General features: G+C 43.6%; 1 protein-coding gene and 1 long non-coding RNA gene across 10 annotated transcripts in view; one reads left to right on the forward strand and one right to left on the reverse strand.

Annotated features, from left to right (window-relative positions):
• AKNAD1 (AKNA domain containing 1) overlaps nucleotides 1–11649 on the reverse strand; it is a 41056-nt gene extending 29407 nt beyond the window's left edge. For 8 of the 9 annotated variants that reach the window (XM_003892307.5, XM_009214304.4, XM_009214309.3 and 5 more), the window contains exons 1-5: nucleotides 11471–11649; nucleotides 6452–7542; nucleotides 4324–4363; nucleotides 3535–3683; nucleotides 3375–3437 (exon numbers count right to left, since the gene is read on the reverse strand). In XM_003892307.5, coding sequence (XP_003892356.2) covers nucleotides 3375–3437; nucleotides 3535–3683; nucleotides 4324–4363; nucleotides 6452–7542; nucleotides 11471–11528 — 1401 coding nt within the window. In that variant the 5' untranslated portion in view covers nucleotides 11529–11649. Of the gene's footprint in view, nucleotides 1–3374; nucleotides 3438–3534; nucleotides 3684–4323; nucleotides 4364–6451; nucleotides 7548–11470 lie in introns of all 9 variants that reach the window. The other variant, XM_009214287.3, reaches the window with a different exon arrangement.
• A 61-nt stretch (nucleotides 11650–11710) lies between these two features.
• Nucleotides 11711–13062, forward strand: LOC100999867. Its single transcript, XR_651498.3, has 2 exons — nucleotides 11711–12031; nucleotides 12694–13062. It is a non-coding gene; the product is annotated as an uncharacterized LOC100999867 (long non-coding RNA).
• Nucleotides 13063–13350: the final 288 nt, after the last annotated feature.

Below are 13350 nucleotides of genomic sequence, written 5' to 3' on the forward strand. Positions count from 1 at the left end.
CTGTGCCGTCATGGAGTTGACTCTGTCCCTCCACCAAAAGCCACAGGGCTTGTCAGCTAGTCCCACAGTGACAGCTGCTCTCTTTAGGCTCCAGGACCTGCTTTTCCTCTGCCCCTTCAGGTCAAAGGGCAGCTCCCCACGGGTCCTTCCAGGAGATGCTTTTCCATCCCTTATTCGTTTCCCTTAGCCTTGCCCACACTGTTGTAAAATAATGCCTTTGTTAAACTCTCCTCGGTTGCACCATTTAAGTAACTATCTGGTCCCTGCCAGAACGCTGACACTGTAAATCTCACAGACAACGCTTGAGTTTCTAAGCTTGGGAAGTGAGAAGAATGTGGTAGACCTGACTAAACTGAGGAATTTGGAAAGGCTAACAGGCTCGAAGATACCGATGTTGGACAAGGTAGAGTTTGCAGTGAGGGTGGGATATCCGAAGTGAGGATAGACACAAACATTTGGAACTATAGATGAGAAGTCAGGACGAGTAATTTAGGAACTGGAAGCCTGAAAATGGCAGCTGAGGCCCTGAGGGGGAATTAGGTGTTCAAGGGAAAGAGGGTACTGAGAAAAGAGATAAAAGCTAATCATGAATTATAATTCAGGATCTTGGAATTTAAATTGCGTTATGTTGCAGAAGTTAGGGCACAATTTTCTCGGCAGAAATGTGCCTCACTGAATTCTCATAACAACTCTGAAAGGGAAGACATGCTGTAACATGTCTACAGTTGTGTAACCAATAAGTAGGGGCGCGACACCCGCTCCAAAATCCAAATGCTTTCTGCTGCGTGGTGCTGCTCAGGCTGAGGCGGCTGCTTGTCGCCCTGTCTGGCTTCTTTCAAGACTGAACCACCTGGGCCCGGAAGTCCCAGACCACAGGCTGATACTGTCAGGAGCCACCTTTACTCTCCTCTGGGTCAGCAGGGATCCCCGCATACCCGATAACGTCAGGAAGAAACCTCCCGCATCCAGGCTTCCGAAGGCTCCTGACCGAACCAGTTCTCTCTGCTTTGCTCGGCCCTTTAAAATTCTGCGTTCTTCCGATTCCTGAAATCCTAGCTTTCTGGAGATCTTGTTTATCTGTTGTTTCTTTCATAATCCCTGCAATCTGGCTTCCAGATCCACCACTTCATTCAAAACCAGGCTTGCCAAGGACCCTTATAACCTCTTGATTGCCAAATCCAATGCACTTCTTATTTGAGCCCACTCCCCTCTCCTGCAAACCCTCTTTTCTCCTGGCTTCTTCGCCTCTGCTCCTCCCCAGCTGCCGTTTCCCTGGAGTCTCTCCTGGGCCCTCTTCACTTCTCACTCTGTGTATTTTGCCTGGCCCGTCTCATCCACTCCAGGGTCAACCCACAACTATCCCCAAATCTACATTGTTCATCCAAACAGTGGTCTAACTGCCTACTGGACCTCTCTACTTAGATGTCCCAAAGGTAGCTCAAACTCAAAATGCCCCAAACTAAACTTGACGTCTTGCCTCCTGCTTGCCTTCCATACCCGTTTGAAATGGGATCCTCTACTTTTATTCCTGACCTTGGTTACCCAAGCCAGAAATTTGGAGCTCATCCAAGCCTCTTCCCTTGCTCTATTCAGCCCTTTCCATCTGCCACCATTTCCCTAAACTCCCAGATTTGTCCCCATCTCCATCCTCATTGCCAGCTTTGGTTCAGGCCCTCCTGACTTGTTACCTGGATTCTGGCTTCCTAACCAATCTCTGTGCCTTCAGCCTTGCCCCCATGGTGCTTCCCATTTGTCAGCTTGAAAACCTTCAATGCGGCTGGGCGCAGTGGCTCACGCCTGTAATCCTAGCACTTTGGGAGACCGAGGCAGTGGGAGACTGAGGCAGGTGGATCACCCTGAAGCCAGCAGTTCAAGACCAGCCCAACCAACATGGTGAAACCCCGTCTCTACTAAAAATACAAAAATTAGCCAGGCGTGGTGGCGCACACCTGTAACCCCAGCTACTTGGGAGCCTGAGGCAGGAGAATCACTTGAACTTGGGGAGTGGAGGTTGCAGTGAACTGAGATTATGCCACTGCACTCTAGCATGGGTGACAGAATGAGACCCTGTCTCAAAAACAAACAAACAAAACAAAAGCTTCAACGTTGCCCAATTACTCAGCCTCAGGCATGGCTTAAAGGCCTTCATGATGTACCCCTGTCCACCTGTTCCATCTCCTCCCCCACGCCTGTGTCATCACATGCTCCCCAGTGCCGTATGGTAAATCACAGTGCCCACAGTTCCTCACGCTGGCAGTGCTTCCTCACCCCTGTGCCACTGCACCTGCTGTTTCCTTTTTCTAGAATACTTCTTGATCTCCTTCTGCCAAGCTCATCCCTATTCCTCCTGCAACACCCAGCTCAGAAGTGACTTCCAGGAAGCCTTCCAAATGTCCCTTCACTGACAAAGGTGAGGCTCTTCCAGGCTGCCAATAGCATTCTCTGTAACATTTCTCCAGCTGCATTTTAGCTGCCTGTTTACCAGTCCACTGTTCCTAAAAGACTATAGGCCACTTGAAAAAGGAATTGTTTATTCATCTTGAATTCCTAGTGCCTGGTACAGGGTCTGGGACATACAAAATGCCTGACAAATGTTTGTTGAATGAATGATTTAATTAACATGATGAATGAGAAAATAATCAACTTTGTCTTTTAGCATTTGGATCCCCTGGTTTTTGTCCATGCTGCTGGGTTTCTGAAGCACAGCCCTTCCTAAACCTTGCTTGTGCCTACATCAGAACTTCTGACCTTATCCCTTGTTGATGAGCCGATGACCTCAACTACATCTTCAACGTCAGCGTATTTCTGGTTCTCCCAGCCTTACCTTTCACCCCGTTGCTCCACCCCACTTCCCATGATCCTGGCACTGACAACAAGACTGCTGTGGTGATGACGTAAATTAATGGTTTGATTCAATGTAGCAACTAGCAAGGATGTGAAAGTAAAAGATTTTGATCTGAAAAACATTGCTTCAAGGTTGATTTTATGAGTATTCAAAATCATATTTAATTTCCAGGCAATGGCAATTTTTATAACCTGAATCCACCAGTACCCATCAACTGTGGACAGGCCCACCCTTTATAACTGATTACAGGTTCTCCTCTTGAAACTCCCATGGTGTCAGATTAATTATGAGTAACTGGCAAGGAGTAACAGCCATAAGTAATAGATCCCCTGAGAAGGAAAGAGGGCTAAATAGAGAGAGAAACAGAATGCTAAGCTCTTTTAGCCCCCATAAACAAAGATGGTTTAATCTTTAGCAAAACATTTCCACTCCTGCCACTGTAGAGAAAACATGGCACTATAAAGTTATTTGTCTTTATCCAAGCCAAATTCTCTAATCAAGATTTTAAAAACAGGATAAAATTCATTACCAGCTTCTTGTCTTGCAAATGATAAGGAGACTCCTGTTTTATTCTTTTGGAAAATTCTTGTACCTGCAGTGAAAAAATTACAGTCTCTCATTAATGGCATGGTGTCTCATATATGAATTTGGTTACTGATATTGTTTATAACAAGCTTTAAAAGTATTACTTTAGTCTTCAGTTGATCAGTCTGTTCTTTTAACTTCTGACACATCCGTTTCCCTTGGGATATCTTCTGAAATATGTAAGAAGAGCTTGAGGAAGTTCCTTTCTGAGAGGTTGGTGACAACTTAGAGAGACTTGCCTCAGATTCTATTCCTATACAAGAAAGAATACATTTGGGCTACCGTTCATCTCAGCTTATCACAGTTTTATTAAGTACTGAAAACAGAAAGTTGTTGCAGTCACCACAACTTACTATTTAAAAAAATTTTTTTTTTCAAAATATATATCTAGGCCAGGCACAGTGGCTCACACCTGTAATCCCAGCACTTTGGGAGGCCAAGGCAGGGGGATCACTTGAAGCCAGGAGTTCAAGACCACCCTCGGCAACAAAGTGAGACCCCAACTCTACAAAAAAAAAAAAAATTATCTCAGTGTGGTGGCATGCACCTGTAATCCCAGCTACTCGGGAGGATGAGGTGGGAGGATCATTTGAGCCCAAGAGGTCGAGGCTGCAGTGAGCCAAGATTGTGCCGCTGTACTCCAGCCTGGGCGACAGAGTGAGACCCTGTCTCAAAAAGACAAAAACAAAAAACACAAAATACATATATACATATGTATACATATGTGTGTATATATATGTATACATATGTGTGTATATATGTATACATATGTGTGTATATATGTATACATATGTGTTTGTATATATATGTATATATGTGTGTGTATATATATATACAGATATATATATATATATCTCTCTCTCTCTCTCAAAGAAGTTTTAAAACATTAGTACCTGTGAGAAGTTCTTGGTGGATATGTACTGTGGGCTCCATCTGCACAATTAAAGGGTAAGAAAACATTACTGTCGATATTGATCAATGACACCACTATTCAGAATGACCCAACATGTTCTGTCATCGTAGAGGCAGCCCAGGTTTGTAGTGAAGAGCTGGGACCATGATGCCAAGGTTGAATTCCACTCTGACACTTACTTGCTGGGCAACCCAAGTAGTTGTCTCATCACTTATACGCCTGCAATTCCTTGGCAGGAAAATGGGGATATTAAGTGAACCTACCTCAGGTGGTTGTTATGAGGATGAAATGTTAAATATCTACCATAGTATCAGGCAGGTGGCAAGCATTTAACAATACATGTTATTTGTTATCACCATTGTGTTTGATACTAGTATGTGAAATGCTGAACTGTTTCTCCTAAAACTAGACCATAAGCTTCGTAAGGGTAGGGACCATTGCTAGTCTTGTCACCAGCTCTGTTGCTGGTGCTCTCACTAACACAAAACACATGGTAGCCACACTCTAGAGAATAACAGAGGATGTATTAAGTTCCAAACTGTGTGTCAAGACAGTGATGGTTTTCTGCCCACCACAGGCTAATTGAACAGTTTAAATTCCAGAGTGATTCACCTTGGGGGGTCTTCCCTTTGTTCCCAACAGATAAAGCTCAGAAATATGCTAGTGCCAGACAGTTGGTCAAAATAGACTATGGTCTTTCTAGATATCCCAACTGTATGATGGATATGAAACCTGCAGGGTCCAATTCTCCAATCTGAATTGACAGGACTGGAAAAAATCAGATACCTGACCTTGAACCCGCATACCAGAGGGAGATGAGACTGATATCCATCTGCTCCTGCTAACCACAGGGCACTGAGAACTGGACACAACGAGGATGTTCTCCTGCAAGCAGAACAAGGAACCCCGACACTTTCCAATACCACGGGGGTGCAGGTTTCTGTCAGACTTAGAGAGCATCCCAGTCATGGCCAGGTGGGCTGTTGGCTCAGGTTTGGATGCTCAAACTCCCCAAAGCATTCAGTTGAAAGAGAGGGGAGCTGAAGCATGAAAATGGAAATGGAAATTTAAAAAAGAAAAGAGAAAAATTACTTCCAAGGTTAGGTTATAGAAAAAAAGAGAGAGAGAATGGAAATGGAAACAGGCAGTGTAGTTCAGTCCAGGACACTTTCATATAAGGCTCAAAAGACAGATCATGCACTGTAGGAAAAGTGCCAGAGAACTAAAATGTTTATTTTGATTGTTAATATGGATTTACCTTACTATTGGGCCTCAATAGTCAATGAGATCCTGAGCCTCAGCATGTTGGGAAGTTGATGGGGGAGTGTGAGAAGATGGGGTAAGGGAAAGGGGGAAATAGCATAAATTAAGCATTAACAAAGTTTTGTACCAAATGATTACCAAGATAACAAGCTTGAAATCCATTACTAACGATCTTAATTCCATTCAACTTAGCATTAAGAACTAAGGGCATAATGTACATAAGACACGAGGCCCGGCCTCTGGGGGAAGTTAGGCAATGGAAAGGCAAAGATAAGGTTGCTGCCCTCCAGAGCCTTAGAATCTAGTGAAGGAAGCAGATGCTTCTGCTATTATAATCCAAAGCAAGCTGAGATACACACTCTGATGGAAGGACTAAACAAACAAGTGTGGAAAAGATTGTGACTTGGGAGACCTGAAAAGTTATGTGGCCCAAGGGAGAATTGAAGGAGGCCATGAAAACAAGCAGGTCTTTGGTAAGTCAAGATGGGATGTGCCATGCAAGGCAGGAAGTCAGAGAGCTCAGGGCCTGGGAAGAGGTTCTGGACCAGCCAGGCAACTGCAGATGACTCCTGAAGGAGGGCAGCTAAGTTTAAGTGAGGAGAGCCAAATTCTGGCTTGCGGAATTTGGATTTTATTCTCTTATATGTGTTTGTTAGCATGGCCCCTGATGCTTCTCATGAGGACCCTGAGAGTCTGAGTGGCCACGTCACTCACCCAGGGTGACCCAGGGTGCTGAATGAAACCTTGGAACCAGAACCAAGCTCTATTCACCCTCCAAAAACCCACACTGAAAGAGACGAGCAGTGATCCCAATTAATGTATTTACAGGACACCGTTTCATTTACCTGGATTTGTTGTGAAGGTTCAGTGATTTCCCCTTTCTGCTCTTGATGTTGTTTTTCAACACGGTTTGACTCAGGCGTGGTTTCTAAAATATCTTGCACAACCGCGGGTTTCTCTCTCAACTTAGAAGAAAAGCTGGCTTGTTTAGCTATTGCAAGTGGTTTATTAATTATGTTGTTTTTAGGATTTTTCACTTCGGGAGCAATCTTAGAGAAATCAGGGAGCTGGTAATGAACTTGACCTTGGCCATATTTGAACCTGTTGCCCGAACTTGCTTTTTCAGTATGCTGTTTCTGGGGTGCTTGCCCTTGATAACTGTTTTGTTTATCACCTGGATCTTTGGTTTTAGTTAGAATATTTACATTTTCTTGATGGCTGCTATCTCCAGCAGCCACTGTCTCTTCTAAATCAGAGGTATTTTCTCCTGTCATGGTGGGAGAACCAGGTTTATTGCTGTTTTCACCATCCCTTTTGGGGTTGAGTTGGTCAGTGAGTTCTGGGGTTTGTTCTTTTGGCCAAGAATTCTTATTACAACATGAAATAATACTTTTAATAATAGCTTCCTCTTCAAAACTGTCGGCATTTGAGATCTCTGGGAGGGTTTCGCAATCAATGCCTTGACCTCGTAAGAATGGCTCTTTGGAAAGATGATGAAGTAAAATATCAGAAATGCTTGACTTAGAAGCATCTCCTTCATTTGCTGGAATATGAAGAGCTGCAGTGCATTGTTTCTCTTTCTCATCTTTTTTGTTGGCAGCATTTTCAGTAGTTTTACCCAGGGGCATGGTCATAGCTGTATTTCCACAAGTCTCATTATGCATAGCCTTCTCTTGAGGGTCATCTGCTATGAAAATAATTTGACTTGAGACTTCAAAGGCATCATTTTTTGAGGTAAAACTGTAATCATTGCATATCTTAATCGGAGAGAGGTCCCCATCATAAGGCAAATCCTCCTGCTTATAAGTCGTGTCTTCTGAAAAGTCAGCCTCATCCATGTGTGTGCAGCCCGATCTCTCTCGTCCTCTGTCGCCTGAGCTGGCTGCTGTCAATTGTAACAATAGCTCTGGTTCTCCCTGACTGTCTTCACTGTGCGCTATTCTGTGTGAAATGAGAACAGCCTCATTGTTAAATATATTGGAATAATGTATACAACTATGCCAGAACAAAGTGGATGTTTTTTAATTAGAAAAATTCAGTTACAAACAGGAAGGCAGAAAGCTCAGCCACAAGCTGACCCATCCTCAATCCACACTATCTTAACACAATCAGTAGTATCAAAGCAAGGAATGGGAGGAAAAAAAAAAAAGGAGAGTGTTACATTTTTCATCTATTAAATTTTGAGAGAGACACGAGTCTAGTTAATGGCCAAATATTTATCAACCTCCATTAGGAGATAGTATTTGGAGTTTATTCTCCCAAAGTAGGAACTTGGGATGCAAGTAAAGGATTGATTTTTTTTTTTAGTTAAAAGAACCAGAGCCACGCCTTGTTCACATGTCACTAACAGTCTTCTAAGCCGTATGGTGCTGGAAGCCGGCCTAGCTCACATGTAGCACCCATCTTCTCCATTCTGGTGCTTTTTCACCTGTCCCTCTAGACCTTCTGGTCCCCTTCTGACTTTCCCTTGCGTGTCTGAGAAGGGCAGAGAAGGACTTACAGAAATATGACCAAAGGGTCAGGGGTGGTGCCTCACACCTGTAATCCCAGCGCTTTGGGAGGCCGAGGCAAGCGGATCACCTGAGGTCAGGAGTTCAAGACCAGCCTGGCTACCATGGCGAAACCCCGTCTGTACTAAAAATACAAAAAGTTAGTTGGGTGTAGTGGCACACACCTGTAGTCCCAGCTACTCGGGAGGCTGAGGCAGGAGAATTGCTTGAATCTGGGAGGCAGAGGTTGCAGTGAGCCAAGATCAAGCCACTGCACTCCAGCCTGGGTGACAGAGAGAGACTCTGTCTCAAAAAAAAGAAAAAAAAAAAAAAAAAGAAATGTGACCAAGGGACAAATAGGCTTTCAGACACCTGGAGGCCAGTCTGCAGCCAAATGTCCCTTTTCTAATTTGGACTCAGGCAGGAACCTAGTCAGAGAGGCTGCCTTCCCTGAACCCCTGCCAGCCACCACAGCCCACGCGGCAGTCTGGCGGTACCAGAGTCTTTGGGGATATTCCTGAAAATGGCTGGAGTAAAACCAGCTGCCATTTGGTATGAGTCCTATTTTCTCTTCTTTAAACAAAATTCAAAGCACCCATTCATATATCTCTTCCTGATTTGTGAACTTTTGGGATGATTCCTCAGAAATAGTAAAATTATCTCAAGTTTTAGGTGGAGTAACTGAGGTTCCCTCTCCCCTGGGGCACCAGCCCAGGGTGACCACAGCCGCTGGCAGCCTCCCTTGCCCATACAATGATTAGGTTGGGTGAGCAGATCTCTGAGGTTCTCTCTCCAACCAAATTTTTATGAGTCTATAAACTGGTGATTTATTAGGTAACCTCAAAAGCTAAAATCATATGTTTGACCAAAATAAATTTTTTTTGAACTAAGTCGTCCAAGAAAAAAAGGAGTACAAACTAAATGTGGTAGAAACATCTGCGAGACATTGTACAAAAATCTTAATTTATAGACACATGCCAATGTTAGAGAATCCAAATTAAACAGATGCTCTGTTTCGACAGGTGGAGAGAAAGGAGAATATCACTGCAGGATTATTTAAAATCATTTAAAGAGGGTAATATTTAGTATAAAGTGAGGCACATCTTCGTGAAAAGAATTACAGGCTACTCTAACCCAAGTTGAAGAACAAGGGAAAAGGCTTCCCAAGAAAGTGAAAGGCACAGTGGGAAAGCAGAAGCAGAGAGGCATGGATGTGAATTCTCTGGCTTCTCTACTTTCTAGCTGTGTGTCATCTGGCAAGTTATTTAACTCTTGTGAGTCTCGGTTGGTTTGCCTTTTCTGAGAAATAGGACTAGCAATACCTGAGATAAGGCACGTAAAGTACTCGGCATAGGGCTTGGCACAGAGTGAGAATTCCATACATTGTTGTTGAAAAATGAAAACACAAAACCAGTCTCAGTATTGGAATACTGAAGAATGCCCAGGTCCAGGGGTGAGGCACTCCTTATCTGTGGGGATATTTAAAGGATAAAGGAAGGAATTGCATATGTAAAACATAATCTCGGCCAAGAAAGGTGGCTCATGCCTGTAATCCCAGCACTTTGGATGGCCGAGGCAGGTGGATCACAAAGTCGAGAGATCGAGACCATCCTGGCCAACATGGCGAAACCCTGTCTCTACTAAAAATACAAAAAATTATCTGGGCTGGTGGTGCACACCTGTAGTCCCAGATATTCAGGCTGAGGCAGGAGAATCACTTGAACCCAGGAGGTGGAGGTTGCAGTGAGCCAAGATCACACCACTGTACTCCAGCCTGGTGACAGAGTGAGACTCCATCTCAAAAAAAAAGACATAGTCTCTACAAGAACGTTAAGACAATTTTAAAACTCAACCTGTAAATAAATATATTTGAAGGTAAAAAAAAAATCAGGCCGGGTGAGGTGGCTCACGCCTGTAATCTCAGCACTTTGGGAGGCCGAGGCAGGTGGATCACTTGAGCTCAGTAGTTCGAGACCAGCCTGGTCAATGTGGCGAAACTCGTTTCTACTAAAAATACAAAAATTAGTCAGGCATGGTGGTGCACCCCTATAGTCCCAGCTACTCAGGAGGCTGAGGCAGGAGAATCACTTGAACCCGGCAGGCAGAGGTTGCAGTAAGCTGAGATCATGCCACTGCACTCCAGCCTGCGTGACAGCAAGACTCTGTCTCAAAAATATTAAAATAATAATAATAATAATAAATCACTAAGCAATTTTAAACAAAATTTTGTCTAATTTTTTAGAACAAAAAAAAAACAAAGGGAGTATCTTTTTCTTTTTTTGAGACAAGGTCTCACTCTATCACCCAGGCTGGAGTGCAGTGACACCACCATGGCTCACTGTAGCCTCAACCTCCCAGGCTCAATTGATCTTCCTCCCTTAGCCTCCTGAGTAGCTGGGACTACAGGCACACACCACCACACCTGATTAATTTTTAATTTTTTTTTGTAGAGATGGAGTTTCACCATGTTGTTCAGGATGGTCTTGAACTCCTGGACTCAAGTAATCCACCTGCCTCAGCCTCCCAAAGTGCTGGGATTACAGGCACGAGCCACTGTGCCCAGCCTGAGAGTATGTTTACATGCCTACAGAGAGAATGGAGGAAGAAAACAAATTCTAGTTTTGCAATACTTTTAATGACCTAAGCAACAGCCCCAAAGTTATCCTCATGCTTTCTTTACATTTTCAGGAGCTCATTGCCAAACTCCATAGCCTTCTTGTATAGAAAGGAAAGACACTTTGTTGGCCAAATTCCCACTTTTAAAGTATAATTCCATTAAAACTGATACAATTTGAATTTTGCTCTGGCTCTTAAGAAAAAGAAAAAAAAGGCCAGGTCCAGTGGCTCATGCCTGTAGTCTCAGCACTTTGGGAGGCCAAAACAGAAGGATTGCTTGAGGACAGGAGTTTGAAAACAGCTTGGGCAACAAAGCAAGACCCTGTCTCTACAAAAAAAAAAAAAATTAAAAATTAGCCAGGAGTGGTGGTACGTGCCTGTAGTCCCAGCAACTTGGGAGGCTGAGATGGAGGATCAATTGAGCCCAGGAGGTCAAGGCTGCAGTGAGCAGAGATCACACCACTGCACTCCAGCCTGGGTGACAGACCAAGACCCTGTCTCTCTGTCTCTGTCTGTCTGTCTGTCTCTCTCTCTCTCTCTCTCACACACACACACACACACACATACACACACACACACACACACACACACAGAGAGAGAGAGAGAAAGGAAAAGAAAGAGTGAGATACCATCAAGATAAACCAGAAGCCTGAGGAACACTCTCGTTACATACAGGAAAACAGCTTCTGTTGTTGTTATTATTTGTGTGTGTGCATGCAAAATATCAAGAGGATTTTTCTGGAAAAGGACAGTCCATACCCTTAGCATTGTAATGAGCTTGTTTCAGATAGCTTGAGGAACTGGAGCATCTTCCCATGTCAACACTTGAAATCCAAAGGCACACCCAAAGAGGTTCCGGTCAGAATCCAACAGAACCTTTCTGTAGAATCCAATTTGATTTTCTGAAGTCAGGTGACTACATTTGGGGCCACGCCTGCTTATGCAGCTATCCTGGCCATTATGTGCTCAGCAATACCTCACAAGTCACTCTGAGATGAACACTTTGAGCAAACAGGGCCAGGACATCATAGTGACCCAGGCTGTGAAAACACTTCAGGCCAGTCCCTGAGTAGGAATGAACAACAAGGTAGTCACCATGCTGACAGCTATTCCCTGTGTGATTTACTTTATCATGAAGTCTAAATTTGATGCTGAAGTGCTAGCCTAAGCTCACTAACCTGCCAACTTAGAGAAGAAGGTAACCATGGCTAGGATGACTGGGAATCTGATGGACTCAATTAAGAATTTCTACAGATGGGAAAACCAAACTCCTTACTGGCAAGAGGCCAAAGGTGGTCTGCAAATTGTTGTTTCTGGCTGGTAGGTGACAATTCTTCTATTTACTAAGCCCATTTTGTGATAACACAGTTTTCCATATTGACGGGATTGTTTTAATCACCAAAGGAAAACCGTGGGGCCATGTTCCTGTGACAATCTCTTTATCTCATTCCCAGCACCCTCTGTTCTATGTTTAAACCTCTACAAACCAGGCAAACTGGGGACGATGTGTAGGACCCAGACATGGAGGAGAAAGCAGGCATTGTTTCTACTCACCCTGCTCTGCCCCTCCACTAAAGTACCAGTTAGCACAGCCACATAACACTCACAAGTCCTACACTTCTAAGATCAGCCCTACTGACTTTGTCATGGTAAGAGTTGGCTGTTGGAGGCAATGATTCAACAACCTGAATTCTGATTATTCCTTTCTGTATCTGTCATTTAGAATGTGAATAGTGTACAGCTAAAAGCTTTAAGTACATTATCCATCAATAATTTGTGCTGCACAAAGCAATATGCTGCTCTGTCTTCAAACAACACAATGCTACAGTCAACAGAAAGAGGCAAAACCATGGTAATATGGCAATTGCAATAGAAACTCACCAACAACTTGGAGGCTCTGGATATCACAGGGTGAACAAGTTGAATGGCCTTGCGACACAGACAAGCAATCCTTTAACTCTAAATCGTCTTTTTTTCAACAGTTGAAAGTTGACTGCAGTTGAATAATAGAACAAAAATGGAGCTTCAAAATCATGGCGTGCCTGCTTCTTCTGGATTCTTTTAACTGCAAGAAATCAGCTTTGAAGACCACATAGGGAACTTCTGATGTGATACAAACTTTTGTCTTTTTTTTTTTTTTGTCTTTTAAGAGCATTCAAAAACACTTGGTCTGGCTGTTTCAATTTTCTCTTTCTCTCCTTCTATTCCTAGCTCGAGAATTCTATTTACATATGAAAGAAAATAGGAGATGGCTCAGAATAATATGTCCAAAGCCACGCCCAGGGGTCAGGGATTCATGAATTTTGTATCCAGTGTATGGTGTTTCTAGATTAAAATATTTTCAAAGGTAAGGTGATATAGGCTCCTTCTGTAATGACTGCATTTGATTACGCTCTGGTAATTCTATCAGCTAACTTTATCTCAGAAATGTGGGGTACCCACAATGCAGTGCCTCAGCTGTAACCATATACCATTCAGTGAGGCCGTCTGGCTTCACCCTGTCATTGTGGGTGGCAGAAGGGAGACACTGTGATGGGCAACAAGTCAATCCAATACTCCTACAAGAGCCAGATGGATGTATTATTTATAGTCAGTTTCAGTGACGTCATCCTTTTGGGAGTGCGCATGAGTTTGATGAC

This window comes from Papio anubis, chromosome 1 (assembly GCF_008728515.1).
Source record: "Papio anubis isolate 15944 chromosome 1, Panubis1.0, whole genome shotgun sequence".
NCBI lineage: Eukaryota > Metazoa > Chordata > Mammalia > Primates > Cercopithecidae > Papio > Papio anubis.